The sequence below is a fragment of the Bombus pyrosoma genome, linkage group LG14, assembly GCF_014825855.1.
Source record: "Bombus pyrosoma isolate SC7728 linkage group LG14, ASM1482585v1, whole genome shotgun sequence".
NCBI classification, from domain to species: Eukaryota; Metazoa; Arthropoda; class Insecta; order Hymenoptera; family Apidae; genus Bombus; species Bombus pyrosoma.
In genome coordinates this window covers 2,829,430-2,849,075 of record NC_057783.1, presented here as the reverse complement: position 1 = coordinate 2,849,075, position 19,646 = coordinate 2,829,430, and the positions used below count along the sequence as shown (strand labels likewise).

Below are 19,646 nucleotides of genomic sequence, written 5' to 3'. Positions count from 1 at the left end.
TCAGAGGGGTAAAAATTCATGCATCAGCGTTTGTAATTAAAATTCACCCCTGTACGACATCTCGCGTGTAAGGCGTAGAGATTGTTTCACGATTTCGAGCTGCCAGCGAGTTTCCAGTTCTTAGTTATTAATTTCGCCGCGATATAAATCCCGCTTTGATTGATAGTTGCGTGACGTTTTATCCACCACGCTTTCAGTTCTCATTAACTGTAAAAAGAAGAACTGTCAAAGATTTCACGTTGTCACGAAGCGTTGCTGTTCCTTCGTTCCCTGTAATTTCACCTATTTCGTATGCATGTTCGAATTTGCCAGCTTTTTTCGTTTCTTCGATGGTCCCTTCTGTCGCGATAACTATCGCTGTTCCTTTGACTTCTGAAAACCAGAGATCGTTAGTAGATGATAAACCGCTTGACACAGTGTGCTTTTTCCTCAACGTGCTCGCTTTACACAGTTTGACGATAAAGTCTTCCTTTCCAGCCGGTTACGCGAACCGGCCAGACATTTTATTACCGAAGATACGGTCGTTTGATTAAAATGGCACATAACGAACGGTCCAAATTGTTTCCTGAGTGTCACGCTAGCTGTTCGCTACTCCATAAATCGTCCTTTCAGCAAAATTTCGAGTTGCGAGAGATTCAGAAATAGCGGAGTGTGAAATAATAAAATCGATCGATCGTTGCATGTTTGCTTGTGTTCTAGCTATTAGGTTATCCGGACACGTCTTTTACAACGATGCATTTTTATATAAACGTGAAACCTAATCTGTCGAAGGTTGTGATCTTTATCTTGATAGAACAAAATGGATCGTAATTCGACAAAATAATATAAAACGGAGAATGTGAAAGAAACTTTTCGGACGATCCAATACTTGTTGTTCCAGCTTCGTCTAATATCAATTTAATTAACCGATCTAGAGACTCTGTTTTTTACATTTTCAGTTATCTTTATGTGATATATCTACATATTTCTATATATTTCATCTGTATATTTTAATTCTCGTTCAATTTTCATTTAAAATGTTACGTCGTATTTGCAGATATTTTATCTGACGAAGTTATTTCAATTATTCGCGTTGTTGAAAATTTATCTCGTTTCGATCGCTTTAAAAAATTTAATAACCCGAGTCACCGATGACCATAGCGACAGTGAACGTGCTAATGATGGTCGTCGGCCGAGGAAACTGCTTCGTTGGCGGCCAAAGAAAAGGCAACACAAAGAAAAGGGCCACGTTCCGTACACGTTCCGTGCACACGCCTCGACCGAGCACCTAGATTACAATCGCGAGCAGAACGCGCCAAGGGGAACCTAGAAAGTCCGCTGGGGCAGACATTAGGTTGCCGCACAAGTTTTGTCCTATGCACAATACGATACATTCGCAAATTCGATTTACTCGCATTTTATCCAAAAGTTTCATTTCAGAAGTCTATTTTACATATTTGCGATAACTTGAAAATCTCAAACATATGTATTAGGTTGTCCGAAAAGTTTCTTTCCTTTCATAAGGTGATAATAGATGAACAACAATTTTTGTTTTATATTATTTTATTGAATTAGGTGTGATCCATTTCTATTATTATATTCGTGCATAATTCAACAAACTAATATAAAAGAAAAAACATTGTGCGTCTATTATTTCCTTATAGAACGAAAGAAACATTTCGGACAACCTAATAGTTACCGATGGCAGCGCATATTCATCGCTGTCTGACAACAGCGTGTGCTTGTGAAAGGCTAAGATGGATCAAAGATTTTCGACAATTTGCACCGTTAAGGTATCTACCTATCGAGTACGATATACGCGAAGACGATCGAAAGACAAGATTTGCGCGGCTTCCGAGCAGAATCGCCGGCTAAGGAGACATACACATACAGATACGCATACGCATAACCATAGTAGGTGGTCGATGACGAGGATAGGAAGAGTAATAGAGATGGAAGAAGCTAGGGTGTAAGCGGGTTACGGTGGAGCGTATAATAATCGAGCCGGCATGTCGTACACGTACACCTACACGACCTTCTTATAAATACGAGACAGTGCGTGGCGCACTTGAGAGAGAAGGTGCGTAAGTCCGCATCTGCCCGAGATTCTCACGCGCGACGCATCTGTCTCGGGTTCCCACGAGAACGGCCCTGGAGAAGCCCGTGGCCGGGAGCTGCAGTCGAGAAAGTTTCGTCCGCCGTGACCGGCCCGTCCACGTGGCCGAGGCGTGCTAAGATTCGCCACTGTCTTTCCTGTCGCTGTCTTCCCTGATCACTCCACGCACGGATTAGGGAACCAAGCGTATGTGGAATATCCTTGAATCGAGAGGATTTCGTTCTACCCCGACCACCGCCGCTCTTTTTTACGCACAAGCTTCTGATGATACGTTCCGGATCGCTCCTCTTCTTGCTTCTCGCGGCTTGATGGCCCTCTCGTTGCCTTCTATCGTTTAGAGTTTGGCAATCTCGGAGAGAAGGTTCAGATAGGGAAGAGTACGCAAGATCGTTTGCCGAGTAATATGTTTTTTTCACAGGCTAACGCATTCACCGTGTAGCCGAGCAGCGGGGACTCGTCCGGTGACGACCTCGATACGCGTATCCACATCGTTCTTTCAAGAATATTTTTTAACAGTTCAACGTGTGTGCTATATGTTTTTTAACACTTTACCGACCGCTAGCGGTTAAACAGCACGTCCGACCGGCAGCTCAGGCGCCGGCTCTATTTCGGTTTACACTCTCCAATACCATTCTTTCATCGCGAACGAAATTGATATGAAACTGCGGGAGCTTACAAAGCGACGCAACTGACGCAACTGAGCAAAAGGTACCTTAGTACTAAATAACAAATTACCGCTCGAATAATAAGAAAGATTGTCGGCGACAAAAAGCCAATTAATAGGCTATCGGTCGGTAAGCGTCGGCGACAAAGTACCGATTAATCGGCTATCGGTCGGTAAAGTGTTAAGTGAACGGGTCATGGACATCGCATATAACTTGAAACGAAAAATGGAATTGAACTGGGTAAGACAAAGGTTTCAGTAAAGGGGTGGAAAGTTTAATAGGAGGGTGGTACGAGATGGGAGAAAAGAAAGGGAAATAATTACCGATATTTGTTTATTCACGCTTAGAAGAGGTATTTATAGAAGAAATTAGGATTATTTAACAGCTGTCCTACTTTATAGTATTTTACTTTATCTTTCGTTAAAGTTCGGTTACGAACGAGATATTGCAACCAGTTTTTTCCTAATTCTAGCGAATAACGTTTCAAGCAACGTTTGGTTAATAAGATCATGTTTATGTATCGTATTTCACGTTTAATTGTAATTGCGTTATCAGGAAAATAATAAGCTAGTAATTGAACCGTATACAGCATTCCGAGTGAACATTATATGGTCGGGATGACGATTCAAGTCTGTACCATTAAATCGAGGCAGAACACTGTACTTAGCATTTTTAATTCTCGGTGAAATTGCAATTTCATCGCTATGGTATTGTCGTAACCTTTCGTTACAGTTTATATCTAGCATCGACCAAGCAGGATTGTACGTAAAATAATTCAATTGTCAGAATGGATCAGAGCAATGGTACTTTCACTCTTCGTTCCGATAAATTATCTTCTAATAGCCTATTGTTACTTCGATCGTGCTTCATACTGAAATTACTTCATTATTACATCGGATGGTAAAAAGGTTTCTAAAAAGTTTACCTTTGGGTAATATGTTTCTATTAGTTCCGTTTAATTTTTTCCTTTGCTGAGTATACGAGGGCGTAGTTGTGGTTCTCAAAGGGAAAGTTAACGAGTTATATGCGTGGACGTGATATATATTTCTTCATTTCTTTGAATTCTTTAATTTATTTTATGTCGATACTCGACACATTTGTATAGATACGAATAATCGTGAAAGGACTGAGAACTACCAGAATACAAGAATTTTCATGCTGTTTCCCAGGTAATTCAGAAAATTAATTTCATACGTATTCCATGTATTCTACGTCTCCGATTTTTTCTTCGGTTAGGTTTTTTAAATCTTCCCGGCGAGGGCCGCAGATAAACCTGGAAGATAAGTACGTATTTAAATCAATATTTGTCTCCTATCTTTCTTCGCCGATAAAAATTCTCCGTGTCCCTCTTCTAGAAATGCAGCGTTGCGTGAGAGCGTACGCAAGGGGCATGAATATCAAACATACCAGCAATCATGGGTCACGTTAACGTCGTATAAATTAGGAAACGAGACAAGATAAAAGTAGTAGATTTTTATTGTTTTCCCGGGGACGGTACGGGCGTTTCTTATTCTAAATTAACCTGATACGATCCACTGTATCGTGCGCGTATCTGTTACATCGTATCAACATTTTCTTCGTTTAAATTTTAAATTGATTTAATGCAACGTTGTAGAAACTTTAACCTACTATGTCACCAGAGTTTCGATTACCTACATTTCGGGTGTTACATCATCTGGCAGAGTTTCACATAAATTACATAGAACTATACACGTAGTGTAGAAACTGCGTACATAATATACAGGGAGTAAGATAAAAAGGAAGAAGAAAAAAGTAGGGAACAGAAAATAAAGGGAAGGCGTAAAAATTGTTTGAAATGATTTCGGTGGAATTACGGCGCCTTAGCATCCGAGTTACCAGCTCGTGAAAATCAGCCGGAGCCGCGTTTCGTTTCGCGGAGTATAATTTCGTGGAATATCCGGAACGATTTGAGATTTCGCAACGCGCAATTTATTCAGCTGTCGCTACGCGTTACCGTTCCCGTTTCCTTCGTTCCGTCTGCTTAAGATCCCGCGGCTCCTTACGAGTTTTCGGCCGTTTTATGGCCGGCTACCGCGCTATTACGGTGTCTGGCCGAGCAGAAAGGGATCAGGTGGAGGCGCCATTACCTTCCTCCAGGGGTTGATTATTTTTACAACGTGCTCGTACGGCCAGTGGTTTTTACAGTTAACACATTGCTAGAGATAACTAACAGCGAGATAATCGAAGGTCAATGGTAATACTGTTTTACACGCATCAAAGACGCATCCAATAAACGTTTTACCTTCTTTCGTATCGTAAGTTAAGCTGCATATTTTACATTTTTTATGGAAAACAGCTTTGCAGGGCTGTACTTGCTACATCGCAGGGTAAATGGTTATTGCTGGTTAATGGGACGTTAAAAGTATGCAGCTATAAGATTTTCATGGCTTATAGTACCGTCTGAGAGCAGTATAAAATGCTTATCTCTTCGACAATGTAGCAACAGGTCGTCAAACACAGCGCTGTATATCTCTTCGGTGTTACCGTAAGCGCAGCAATTACTATTATTTGTTTTCTATAAAAAGGCGAAAGTGTGTATTTTGTTGCGTCTGATACCAGGCTTTGTTTCAAAATTTGATTTTTCAAAATTCGACGAGTTGTAAGCTATTAGTTGTCAGAATTAACCAGATACCCTCGCACAATGATCAGAGATGATCGACTGATTTGTGTCATCTTTTGTTTCGCTTTTAACGTTAACTGCTTAATATTACTTAATATTATTATAAATTCCAATAAATTTCGCGTTATATCTTTACGTTATGGCAGATAATATCTGTTATACAGTTCTGTTATAGTCGAATAGTTTAGGAATACGATGCTAGCGAGGGGGGACAGGGATGTTTGGAATTGTAGATTTAATTAGGAGCGTTCCTCCTTTTATTAAGAATGTGATTTTAACACGTGACTGGTTTATTTGATTCCTTCACCGTGTCAGCTGTCTGTTCTTTTCGCGAGGAATGAACTCGCTTCTTTCAAGCTTTCTCTCCAGAGTCTATAGAAGTGATTTTCTTACGGCCTTTCGAAAAATACAACATGACAAGCTACATGTTTGCTACTTGTCGACGGACGTCACTTGAAAATAATTCTGTTTTTCTCGTGATTTGAATTCGTTAAAAGCACGCGGTATGTAACGATGGAATATACATAGCTGAAGATATAAATTATTTTTTTACACCTGAAAATAAGATCAAAAGCGATGTTCGAGAAAAACGCCATCTTCCAACTAATCTTCAACCTAAAGCAACACGTATTCTATGAACGTGATGTATTTTTGTAATAAAATTTACAAAGCGAACGAACTAATTCCATCGCTTGAAATTGTTTGTAAACGGCTCGTTATACGAGCAACCATCAAACGGAGTGTACAGTGTAATAATTGTACGTGTAGATTTTTATCATGTTGCATTTTTATCGACATACGAAGATTGCCTTGAGTTTTATAAGTGTAGCGTGTAACATTTGACCCTGCAATTCGAAGGAGTAACGAGTACAAAACTGTTAAGGCACATGGGTTGAAAAACCAGTAATTACCGTGATATTCTTCGTCCTCTACGTTTCGTATAATATAAAATATCGTAGCTTGAATCCGTAAAGATGGACGAATGCGGTAAAACGATGACCAAACGTTGCTATATTCGCGTGTTAAGCGATTAAATAATATAAAACGAGACGAAGGTTTTATTAGGAATCGTTCTCATTACCAAAAAATCTTTATTAATCTTCTTTTGCTTATTATTAATTCTGAGAATACTTCGATATATTTTATTAATTCTCAGCGCAGAGAAAATGAAATTTCACCGCGGAATAAAATTATATCTTACGCTAATAACGTTCGTGTCTGACCGAGCAAAGAAGTAGATACAATCGATCTTCCACTTTGAAGATTTCAGGCTCGGTGTAAAATAACATTGCATTTATTCTCTCTCCGGACGTTTTTAAATATTTCATTGATTTATTTTCGCATTTATTTCCATCGATTTGTCAATCATGAAACAAACGATCGATTCAGGGCTCCACGCGCACACGTGTACGCTCGATTGTTCGCTTCTTCATTCATGAAATGAAAAGGCAACACGTTGGTGTTTTACTGAATAGAATTATGGCAGGCAAAGTGGTGCTTCGTGACTGAAAACGTTTCTTACTTCTTTTAAGTGGACGTTTCTCTGCTGGAATATTTAACGCGGAACGTGGCGTAAATTACTACGGTTCACGAATCCCGAAAGAAAGATCCTGGATCTTATCTCGTGAGGAAATATAATAGCCGTCCCTTTCAGAGCCTCCCGTCGCGATGCCGAGTTTTTCTCCGCTGTTAAAGCCCCACGAAATACCCTGAATTAATTATGTGTGCACGAGCGAGATATAAATTCACGTGTATGATCGATCAGATGAACCGTCTCTCTCGTATTTCCCTTCCGATTTCGTGTACAGTCCTCTCCTTCGTTTTTTCGAGATTTTATCCACACGTTGGATGTTGTTGAATATTAATAAATCACGAAACGAAATCGAAATTCGTATAGAGTTCTACCGTATGAATCCACTCCATTCGAACAGTCGATAGACTTGAGTTAATAGACTCGATGCAGTTCTACTATACTGAGAGAATCGATTCAGATGTAATCGTAAATCGATCCATCAAATCAATTTTATTTGAATCAAGTTTTTTTTAAAAATTAATCAACTTAATTTTTCGATGGACTGCTATTACATGGATTTATTACATGGAATTTTATCGCGTCACAAACATAACAAGCGCTACAATCCCTTTGCTCCTCGACTTTCCCTAACATTGTGTTGGCAACTAAGTGATTGCGGATTTTGCCATTAAGTGCCATTGCAAAATCCGCAATCACTTAGTTGCCAATCCAATAATATGCTCAAGATCAAAGGTTTGATCAACAGTTGGACTTCTCCTCGCAAGGTGCAAAAGCGCGTTAATCAACAGCGTCGTGGCGTACGTATCGATCGGTGGCCGCAAACGACTGTCTGAGATCCGAGTGGACCAATTACGAGGCCGTGCCTACCGACTCGATTCCAATCAACGAACGTATCGCAACGGTGCGCAGTTAATCGCGCGAAACTAGCGGGTTCGTACGAAAAACGGTAGGAGCGCGTTGTGGTAGTCGACTAGAATTCCATGGAGTCTTGGCCGCGCGACAAGAAAGCTGCCATATAAATCTAGGCTGGAACAGGCGCAAAAAGGTTGGCCGCTCGTGGCTGGTATCACTTTTATTCCACATTGCCTGGCGCGCTCTCAGACTAATCGGTGCTCGCGTCACGTGCCTAGCTCTTTTCTAGCCGTGCCGGACCGTACCGGCTTCTCTCTATGTCTTTTGCCAGTTTGCCGCTTCCGATCCTCGGTAGCTGTGATTTCTTGCCACTTTCCTAAAGGATGAATATGGCTGGCGATGGGAACAAGTATTTTACGAGCCGATTAGAACCTAACTGATACCTTTCGAATACTAATGAGCCTGTAGTTGGATAGAAAGCAACTATGCTTTGAAGCGTTAATCGTGGATAATTCGTTTCTCAGAACAGTTTCGATCTCCATCTCGTTTCATTGGCATAATCAGATTTTTATGCGTTTACGGAAAATTTAGAGATGTTGAAACGCGTAGATTATGCAAAAATATCGTTTTCTTGAACAAAGAGCCTGGCTATTGGTAGAACCAAGTGTTTCACGAGATGATTAGAACGTAACAGTTACCGCATACGATTAATCTCAATGTAGCATTTACATTTTATGTCGCCACCAATTCTGACGTACGATTCATTGGACGATTTAGCGCTGACAGTCGCAGACAGATACGTACGTAACTGAACGATTCTATGAATAATATATGAACTCTGAAGTTCGATTCATAAATTATTTTTTTTACAAGTATACATTATACGTAATATACAATATACAATATATATGTAAATTGAAGTCGATTCCGTTAATTGATCGAATGCCACGAAATGAAATTAGTTTCCGATTAAATTCGTGAGAAAATATTGAACTTAATTCATGAATGAAATATAGTGGAACTGGAGACGAGGTAAATACGTTGCCGCGACGTATTCGCGATAGGAATTGTGAGTCGTACGCAGAGTGAGATTTGCACCTGAACCGGACACTGCTTTTTCAGGTCTTTGTTCATTTTGCGTTGCGTAGCCAGGGTGGATGTCAATCTGAAAAGTAAAAGGTGAAGGTAAACGGTGTGTTTCGAAAGTGACGATTTTGTAAGTAAGTAGTCGAAGTTGATGATGATCTTTGCTACGTTCACTTCGTCATGGACTTCTTGTCGGAATTTCCTTTGGAAGGAAGTTGGTCACGGTCTTAGTTGAGACTTTGTTCTAAGGCTGTTTTATTTTCTAGCCTGTATTATAACGTTTATAACGATAAATTTATTTTCTAACAGCAACAGCGATAAAGCAATAACGTTAATTTGTCGGGATATCTCTGCAGAGAAAAGTAAAATGTTTTTTTCACACTGGAATAAAATTAATACGCGCGATTACGACACAAAGTCTAGCCGACTAGCTCTTAAATCATTTTGTTTTTGCTTTTCAACCATTGTAATTACACCAACACGCAAATTTGCATTCGCTCGATCATGCAAATCATATTCCGCTATTTGTAATAATCAATAATCGGATATCTATGCGACATATTTTTATATGTATATTATATGATTTTTATACATTCTGGCGTGTGAAAATTTTCAACGAAACCGGTGAAAGGCTGGTAACTTAATAACCAATCAAATCACAAACGATAAATATTCTGAAAAATCCCAAGCTCCTTAAATAAAACGCTTCGCCTGGTTCATGGAACTAATTCCCCAAATAGACTATCCATATTTATCCATTTCTGCGAAATGTTCGGGTGCAAACATACAGCGCACATAATAAACAAAAACATCTAACATATCCAAGCTACATATATACATATTGTAGTATCGAGGACGAGGGGCCTGGGGGTTGTCGCGCGGATTGTAAACAATCGGTTGCTGAGGTACGAGTTATAAACAAACGGTTGCCGAGCATGTGCGTACTGAGGCTAAGACAAAAGACAAGGGCGGTTGCCAGGGGACAATGAACGAATTAACAACAGTATGAGTTGAGAAGTCAGAGAGTGCGGATTGCGTTGTCGAGATAGTGTTGTTAGTGTTGTTGAATTTGCGTTGACGAGGATTGTTAATTAATTATATAACTGTTAATTATTATACGTTTGTTGCAATTAGTTCGTGTTTAATAACCATTGTTTTTTGTTTAATTAACATCTCTTTAATCCATCTATCATTAATAAACTAATCATAATAATTTACGATACTACGATATATACATATATAATACTTTTGCCAATACTTAAAGAACGAGTTTCTATGTAACCTACGAATTCTCTGGTTATATCCATAAAGATATAAAAATGCAGGAAAATCCTCGGCCATAAAATAGTTGTCTTTCCGATCGCTCGTATCGACCGTCTATCGGTGCTTTCGTTTCATGAAATAAACAGTGTGTCGTTGGTAGTGTGGTGGCCTTTCAACGATCGTAATAGCGTCTCGATAGATGAACGTCATCAGGAAACCAGTTACGGGGGCAACCGGTAGAAACGCACGCGCGCCGTCTCAGCTCAGAAGGTGTGTTATACCTGACACGGCGAGAGAGAAGAGAGGCTATACAAACGGGCACACGTGACACGCGTGGCGTACACAGGCGCTTACACCGTGCGAGCACGTGTACGCTGGTATTTATACGGCGCTCTCTCGGGGCCGTGGGAATGAGCGGGTACCCGCGACCGTTCTGGCACGAGCGCCGCGACGAGCGTCGACTGGCGCGAAAGCGGACGCGGACAGGGACACACACAGCCCGATTACCGTTCCACGCGGCACGAAGCTAAGAACCAGCCGATCGAAACCACGCCGATATCCGCGACACGTGCTTTTCCTTCGCTCGTAAATCGCCCGGAGAAACGCTCGCTGAGAAAGTATCCCGAGAAAGGATCGAAAGAATCCGTTTCTTGTTACGTGTCGCGTTAATTTGTTTCCTTCGTAGTTGTCGGAGGCGCGCTGTTGGGAGGTTTATGGGACGGGACCAGGTTGATTCGATGATTCGACGTTTGACGATGATCGCTGCTGTCGTTTGTCGGTTTCACGCAACAGTGGTATGTTCCAGGAATTGACGATTTTAACGTATAGCTGTAGAATTTCATTCTGAAAATTAACTATCGTCACTGTTTTAATAAGAAGATCGTCGCAATGTAGAGAAACTGTTTTATCGTATATTTTTTAATTATGTATGCATTAGAACATTTACATAAGATAGCGTGTTAGCAACGAACTATCCGACGATTTGACGATGTCGGTCAATGTTATTGTAACTATGGTTTGCTGGAAGAATGACGTATCTAAGAAATCGTCGAGTTTACGATGTCTATGAAACTTGATTTTCAAACTTTTTACTACAGCGGGATTGTTGCAAGTGTTTAATAAAATTGCGCTATTTAACAAGAAGAATGTTGCGGTTCAGAAAAATTGTTTCATCCCTCTTCCTCGCAGGGAGAATTCACAAAAGCGATATTTTATTAGATATCCTTAAAGTACAATATCGATGAAATTATGCGAAAAAGTATTGCTTTTATCGTCCTAGTGGAATCCACGATATGTTGCACTAGGCAATCTGCCGATTCAATGGGGTTGCGTGTGTTGGGTACGTTAGCGCAACCTTTGATTATCGATTTAGGATCACCGACAATTTTCAATATTTTTTACTTTTTCTAAAGGAAATTGAGAAACACGATCGATCTCTAATAACGAAATATAAATTAATTGCTAAGATGCTAAGGTGTTAATTTATCTTTCATCCCTTTGCTCTTTCATCGCTACCTGTATTCTTCGTCAGAAGATGAGATGCCGGTATTCCAGAGATACCAGAGAAAGATATCAGCTCTATTGCCTATAGGAAATTATGTTTAATACTAATTCATATAAAATACATCATTCAAATTCAAATGAAAATCGTTCGACCTAGTAGACCAAACTGCGTTCATAATAATTTATGATTAACCACTACGTCTAGTTGTGTTGTTGCTTAAAGATCATACGCACACGTACAATCACCGATGATAAATATCATTACAGAACCCAATATTGAATGATTCTAACAAATACACATCGGTGTGACGATGGACATCGATTTCGGGGATTTATGAGACAGGTGTAGACAGGTTGAAAAAAGACACGAATTACTGCGACAGCATATGACATCGTGCAGAGACACAGAGTATAATCAATTCGTAATAATCCAATTTCGTCATTTCGTAACTACCTTTTAATTTCCATTTCTTTTATGTCTGACCATTTGGTGCATGTTCGGCAGCGGCAGGGGGTAAACACCTTCGAACGATTGATCCGAATTACAGCGGATATTATCCGATCACGGTATTCCATCACTTGAGCCGTGCAATCCACACGGTTTCACTCTGTAACAATTTCCGTACTGTTTCATTAAAGGACCGACAATTTTAGCCTCGTACTCTGTACGACAAGGAGAACGATTTGCATGCGGGAGAGAAAGGAAAGTTCAATTTTTATAATTCGTACCTCCTCGTTTCCGTGCCGGGCAAAACATCCATTCTTGAGGTAACAACATTATTTATTAATAGCGTTCCTCGATGGGAAATAACGTGCAAAGTGGCGGTCACGGTTAGCGCAGGTCGTGGAGAAAGTGTTAATGCAAACGCGAATATTCGTTCAATCAAATCAAAAAAGAAGATCGTTGTACAGTAAAATTCATATGTTACGATAATATAGGGCACTTGATGGTCATAGTGTTTCGTACAAGTTGTGATAATTGGTGCGATTACCAAGGAGACGGTTAATCGACCGGCTCGCAGGATTTTACACTCAAAGGGAAAGGAAAAATTTGCATCTAAGAATTTGTAAAAGAATTTGAGACTTTGAGACAGTTCAATGAGGATTAATTATTAAGGATTAAGTCAAGAATTACACGTTGCCTCCAACAATTCTCGAACGTAAAGTCAGTTGAAAAAGTGTTCGATAAATCGGGCGGAAAATTCTCTTCTCCATTCTCAGAGCAGTTTATTTCCGCAAACTCTGAAGCCAGATTTATCATCGAAAAACAACGACAAGTATGCGAGAAGACTAATAACAAAACGTAAGATATTTGTTTCAAATTGTACCAATATAATCGCGACAATCGTGTCTCATTGCGATGCTAATGAAATTTAAATTACTTTAATGAAACGTTCCGTTTAACACGCGTGATACGTTCATAAAAGTTTCTACAAGTGGTGGAATACTTTTGAAAGAAACTGTACGTGCCCACCTAATTATAATCGAAACAGGAAGAAATTCGTGCCGAAGGTTTTTTCAGAGAATCAATAACCGGGTCAGTAGCGGATCGTTAAGGGTCTTTTCGCCTTGCATTGATAATTTTCAATCGAATATGTAATTTTCCGTCGCGACAAAGATGTTCGATATATCGACATACGCGCGTGACAGCTGCCTTATGCAGCACAAAAATGCCGCAAAAAAAAAAAAAAGAATGGCAAAACAATCAATTTTCGAGAATATTCGAAATTTCACGCGCGACCGACTTACGCGAGAGAGCATTTTTTCCCCCATTTGTTCTTTCTTTCTTTTCTTTTAATATCCCGACGTTCCGATCTGCGGCGAACAACTAATTTCGCGCCCTGTACTCCGTAATCATGGCAATTACTCGGGAGAAAAAGGTTTTGTTGCGACACTGTCGATACTTTCCGATCGATTGCACTGCCTTCGATCGAAGGTCCGGTATCCAAAGAAGAAAGAAGAAAAAGACGAAAGAAGAGGACCGCCTCGGGTAGCTACGGATCGGCGATGCGAGCGTAATGAATTAATTTCGCCGATGGAAACGCCGTCGATTAAGCCGATCGACGAAAAGGAGTCTGTATAATTGATACATTTCGCGTCTCTGTCCTGTTTATCCTCTTTAAGTGTGTACAGGTTCTTTCATTACTGGTTGGACCCACTCGAACGAAGATACAATTTTATGAGAAATATTTTAAGGGATTGGGTCAGAAATTTGCCGATTTGTGGCTTTGAAATTGATAGGATAAAAAAAAAAAAAAAAGAAATGAAAAACGTGGTGAAATAACGCGGTGGATTGAGAAATTGGTTAGCTTGTGATGTATAAAAGGAACATTCGGAGGAATAATATTACGCATATGTATCTACAAAATCGTCTGAAAAGGGGATTAGAGCAGAAATTTGCAGACTCGTGGTTTCGAAATCGATTTGGTTAAAAAAGCGTGGTAAGAAACAGAGCGAAGGAGAAATTGGCTGATCAGCGGTGTATAATAATATCGTACGTATAAATCATTCGCGTTATAGACGAGCGATTGAAAAATTGTTCTCGTCGATGAAACATACTGTATGCCTGGTATTTACAGTATAACGGAAATGTGGTGTGTCCAGTTTTGCTTGATGCCAGTGACATAATTGCCTTTAAGACCGTTTATCTTTCATTTTCGACTCTCACCGGTTTCTGCCGTATTAAATTCGAAATGCATTTCTCCTTCGTGTAGCATGCATGTGGTATAAAGTAAATTAAATCGATATAATTCAGCTCCTTTTTTTTTTTTTATTTTAGGATTGTTATAATTAAAGTGATACGATGAAAACGTATAACCATATAAAGTAATGTTTCTATCTTAATAAGAGTCGATACGAATTTTGCCGCAAACACCTGCGCGATTTTAGTAAATTGCGAAAATAGAAAGTCTGTAACTTATGGTTTCGGCAGTGCAAACTTAGGGTTGGTCCTAATGCAGAGTGATACAAAGGGTTGCCTACTCCTCGGGGTACAATCTAGGGATCTACCTAACCATTTTTTAAATTTTCCAACGTATATCGTTTATTTTCTTCGTAATTTCGAAGTATTCGAATTTACATAGCTGCGTTCCATTTGATATTACGTTTATAAGATAACACAAGATGGTAATTTTTATATTTACCTACTTCCATTTACCGAATTAATTAGTGTGTCTTTAAAACCACTATCGCCGATGTATTTCTTTGATTGTATTATATCCAACGAGCACTTGAAAATAAAAAGTAAGCAACTAAAGAGTTCCTTTTTTTTTCTTCCAGATACGATATTACTATGTGTTAATTGAGATTCACCGATAAGTTGCGCTATTCTTACTCTTTAACGTAACATTTGCGCTTTCGATCCCTCGTTCGGTCACTCGCGGTCTGCTGACCGTTAAATAAACATAAAATTGGATTAACCCTATCGGCGAATTATGCACCCCTGCTATTATTGTATTACCGTCTGATGCACGAGCATCAAGCATGCCGCAATCTTTTGTTAGTTTTCTGGGGTCGGTTACCCCCAGCTCGTCATGGAAAATGATGTGAATTCATGCACCCCATGCACCTTGGTGGGCATGTGCTTGTCACATATGGGCAACACGTGTGCGTGTTTTCAACAAACGAGTTTTCGTTTAATAGCTGGAATAAAATCTATTTTGTATATTCTATGTCTCAGCAGATTTGATATTTCTTTTTTTTTTTTTAATTGAGTTGCATAAAAATAATCTGACGTTAGTCCATATTTTTTTTTATTATTTAATTTGTACTTTACAATTTGTCCAGCTGGACATTTGATAAAGTTAGGCCATATGTGAACAATTTTTGTCGTGCCTTTTAAAATAATGTGTTCGCAGTGTAAGATAATAATTCGTTTGAAATAACGTTAGTTGGTGTGCAGTATTATAAAAATATAGTCTTCGATTTTAGCGTATTATGTATCCTTCTCAAAATCGTTCGAAAAATAAGTTTTCTCGTAGCCTAAGAGGAACCATCCAGTCCTGGAGGTGTTACGTGCGTAATTTTGTTAAATACGCGTTAATAATATCAATAAAATAGAAAGCAGAAATAGGTGAAATAATCGTGATGGATTTGATATTTGGAGAAATTTTTATTCGGCAAGACGAGAGTCATGAAAATGTCGAATTTCTTGATTACGTAAGAAACCTGTTCTACTTCATTCAGCGGATCCACAGGTGCGTACATTGATTAATTGTGTGAAAAAGGATAATTGAACGGGAGCGTACAAGATAAAAGGATTCTTTAATTAGCTTAAAAAAGAAATCTGATTGTACGAATCTCTTAGAACCCTCAATTTCGTTGCTGCAATTAAATACGTGTAATCTCTGATGACAAGCTTTTCTGATTGCGATGGAGGTTTCTAGGAAATCGCCTATTTATTTCGTGAGAAACATTCTGAACCCTAAAACTTCCATCAACTTCGGCAAGGAAAAGTTTTGTCCAAAAACTCTACAGAATTCTATACCATTTCCTGTCGAATTTTTTCCTCCCAATGATGAATCCGAAATTCTTAAAGGATTTGTCGAATCTTTCCTGGGCAGAACGAAGGGCTGAAAAGACCCCCGAGGCTTTCTTAAACCAGTTTCAGGTATGAATGGACCCTTTCCAGTCTCCAAACCTTTGTTCGAAAATACAGCCGGTTATGAAGGGCTGACCAATTTCAAAGATCACAGGTGAATCGTTGAAACGAGGGAATTTCGTCTAAAAGGGGAAACCTTTCTCGAAGTATCTTTTTACGGTATTGATCGAAGGAGTCTTTCGTATTTTTAAGTAGCGTCGCGCCATTTAAGTTTAATTTAATCAGAAAAGAGTTGAGAAACTTGATTCGATCAGAAGAAGTTGAAGATTCTCTAGATATATGAAAGACTAAGGTCGAGACTTATCGCTAAGAACTTAATAATTAAAGGAAGGGAATGAATAACGAATCGGATGATTTCATCTTAGAATTAAATTTATTTATACTCTTAACAAACTGGAAGACGGTAGGAAGTTTCGTCTGAACGACTGTTAAAGCCAATATCACAATGTATACAATAACTCTAATCTAGTAGGTACGAATATCACAATTGCGATAAAATTTCTATCGCATTATTCAATGAATAAAAAAGAAGTACAAAAAGGAAAAAAAATAGAATATTTTTCTCTCCAACTGATCATTGAGCCAAAAGAGTGTCATGAAACTTCACAATTTCATTCTTAGAGATCAGTTAAAAAACTAAATCTATTTATCACAGTTTCGATGTTATCTTATCTAAAGGCAGTCTGGCAGCGCGAGTGGCAGCCCCTCAAGGTCAAATATTCTCCCCAGCTCCATCTTGTAGATATCATCTTTGTTCGTTTTGATCCCCGGGAAGTTTTGATTATTCCTCGTCGAATCTTCGTATCACTTGGACTGTACGACGGACCATCCTCGCAGGTGGTTTCCGAAGGTCTCCAGGAATCCTCATCATCGACTTCGAAGATCGATTTTCGAGGGTTGTTCTAGCATGAGGTAGATGAACTTGATCGTACACCGATGATGTGGTTTTTCACGCGACCTGCATCTCAGGTGTTTGATGTTGAGAGAAGGCGCGTTCCTTGTAGCACAGGTCACTGTCGGCCATGCTCAGGGTCGTCCAATAAAAGTCGCCAGCGTGGGTGTGCGCGAAATGAACGGGCACGTAGCACTGACCAGGTACAACCGGTACGACTGTCATCTGTCCGTCCAAGCAGACAGTGATGGCAGCTCCTTCCTCAGCGTCCTGAAGTTCCGCCAACAGTCGCCTCTCCAGTGCTTCGTTGGCATTATTCTGATTGTCCACCTCCTCGGTGAAGATCTCCACTTGTGGCACGGCCTTCTGGTCTTTGACGTATTTCCCTCTGTTGGTCTTCTTCTTCAACAATCTCAAAATGGGCTTCAGCACGCTTCTGACCCGTTTGCTGCTGGTGGCCGTGCTCTTGCCCGACATCTTCAGGTTGTAGAGATTATCGTTGAGCTCGTTCTCGTAGTCGAACACGTGGCTCATTGTGGTGGCGGCCATCTTGCTTCTCGTCCTTTGCTGATTCTCAACACTGAACCGGTTTTAAAGAGGAGCGCGTCCGTACGTCCGTGCGTGCACTCTCGAGACTCGGAATGAACCGTGCGGATCGGCGCGCAAACTGTACTTCGACTCGAACTTGGAAATCTCGAAAAAGCGTGTTCTTTACGAAGCTACTTCGAGAGAAAATCGAAGACAGATATACGTATGCTGTTGGCTGTATTCGTGGTTTTCTCAGTTGCTTTGGAACGAAACGCTAGTGAGCGAATGATGCCTTAGACGAGCAACCCCGGACCTTATATAGGCCCCGTCGAGCAGCACGGGGTGACAGAGTGGGGAGGGCAGGTGCACTCTGGCTGTGGGAACTTGGAGAATTCGGAGCTTCCCACGTCAGGGTCCACGCCGACCATCTGCCGTTTCTTCTCCCTCCTCTGACACCCTCCGACACTAATCCAACCTACCACCCCGACCTGTGCATAGCCTCTTCACCTACCCCCGCGATCACCCCCGCTAGACCTTCGTCCTAGGTGGATCCTTCCTTTCCTTTTCGCTCTGCTCTCCGGTTTCCATCCCGAGAAGAGCAGAAGCCGCCGGGGTCCTTTTCGGCCCTTTTACTCATACACGATCAAAAGGGTGGATATTTTGCCCGTTTTCGGGGGAGGACAAGTTCGAACCTGTTCGCGACAGGTCTCTTCAACGTTCGAAACCAGAGTAAGTATTGAGAGATGAGAAGCTGGCTCTAGCGGGATGACACAAGGGTAAGATACACGCTGTTCTTCGTAGCTCGCTTCTCGCCTTGCTATATCGTCTTATTATTATCGTATATGAATCGTTCACAGGCCAAAGTGGTTAACACCGCTTTTCGAAATTTTACCAATTTTCCTCAGTTTTCTCTACTTTTTATTCCGCGAAATTAACCTCTTCGTCAAACGAGTAGCTCGTATCACAATCGCTAGAGGCTATGTCGACTAACTTTGTAAATTGAAATACACACAGCACAGTTACAAACGCCGCTACCTTCTTCGTAATTATAAAAACTAATTTTCTCATTTGTTACGCGAGCTCTAGGCGAATTCAACCGCGCGGTTCTCTTTGGGGTTTCTAGCAGAAAGGGACCGAATTGATGGAAACGATTTCGATGACTGTTTACCCGTAGACCGAGGCTTAAGTGGAACCTTTTGCTGGAATTTCAATCAATTCGAAATGTACATACCTTTTTGGTATTTTTTTTCTTTACGAAGAAATTCTTTGGTTTGGAGAGTATGTGTCGATCTCGTTGGAAGATTTTCGCTCTCAAGATTCTTAATGTTGCTATTAATTTCGTTAATGGTACCATAAGGTTTTGTTACACCTATCTTAATGGTATTACGTCACGGTGGGATTACCTGTAGAGACGATGCGCCTTTTTAATCCCATCTTTTCTCGAGGTAGGAAGAGCTCGTTTCTCTCGTTAACAGTCGTATCACGATTAAAGCTCCTTGAAAGATTCCAGCATTAACTTTCTTCGCCGCTCTGGATACACTGGTCTTAAAAGATGAAATCGAGTACATCACATATGCATTCCTCTGTCGAATTATCATCTCCTTCTTACTTCATCGCTTTCGACTTTCCGCTTATTTTCAAGCTGTTATCGTGTCGGAGGAGATATCTCGTGCTTCTTGATGAATAAATAAAATTCACATGGCGTATTACAGCGCCGAATTTCCGGTAGAAATCACCAATTCCTTCTCCGGAAGGAATTTAATTATTAATCACAAAGAATGTTGTTGCTCTTTAAAATTCTTTTAACATGTTCGTTGTCGATTGAATTCTCATTGTAACAAATAACTTTCGTACAAAAAGACACGTTTAATCAATACGTTCCTTAAAATCCTTACTCTCCAACAACGTATTCGCTGCATCGTTTCGCATCTCCCCAAACTATCATCCACTTTATCATATATCTAGCAATTTAAGCATAATACGAATC

At 40.1% G+C, this 19,646-nt stretch overlaps 2 protein-coding genes across 5 annotated transcripts in view; one reads left to right on the top strand and one right to left on the bottom strand.

The window, feature by feature from the left end:
- Window positions 1-19,646, top strand: part of LOC122575219 (tubulin polyglutamylase TTLL4-like) — a 234,530-nt gene that overhangs the window by 38,170 nt on the left and 176,714 nt on the right. The gene's annotated exons all lie outside the window — the stretch shown is intronic.
- Window positions 17,189-17,826, bottom strand: LOC122575222. The gene has a single exon (XM_043743896.1). The coding sequence runs from the start codon at window positions 17,678-17,680 to the stop codon at window positions 17,189-17,191; it is 492 nt and encodes a 163-aa protein (XP_043599831.1). The 5' UTR covers window positions 17,681-17,826.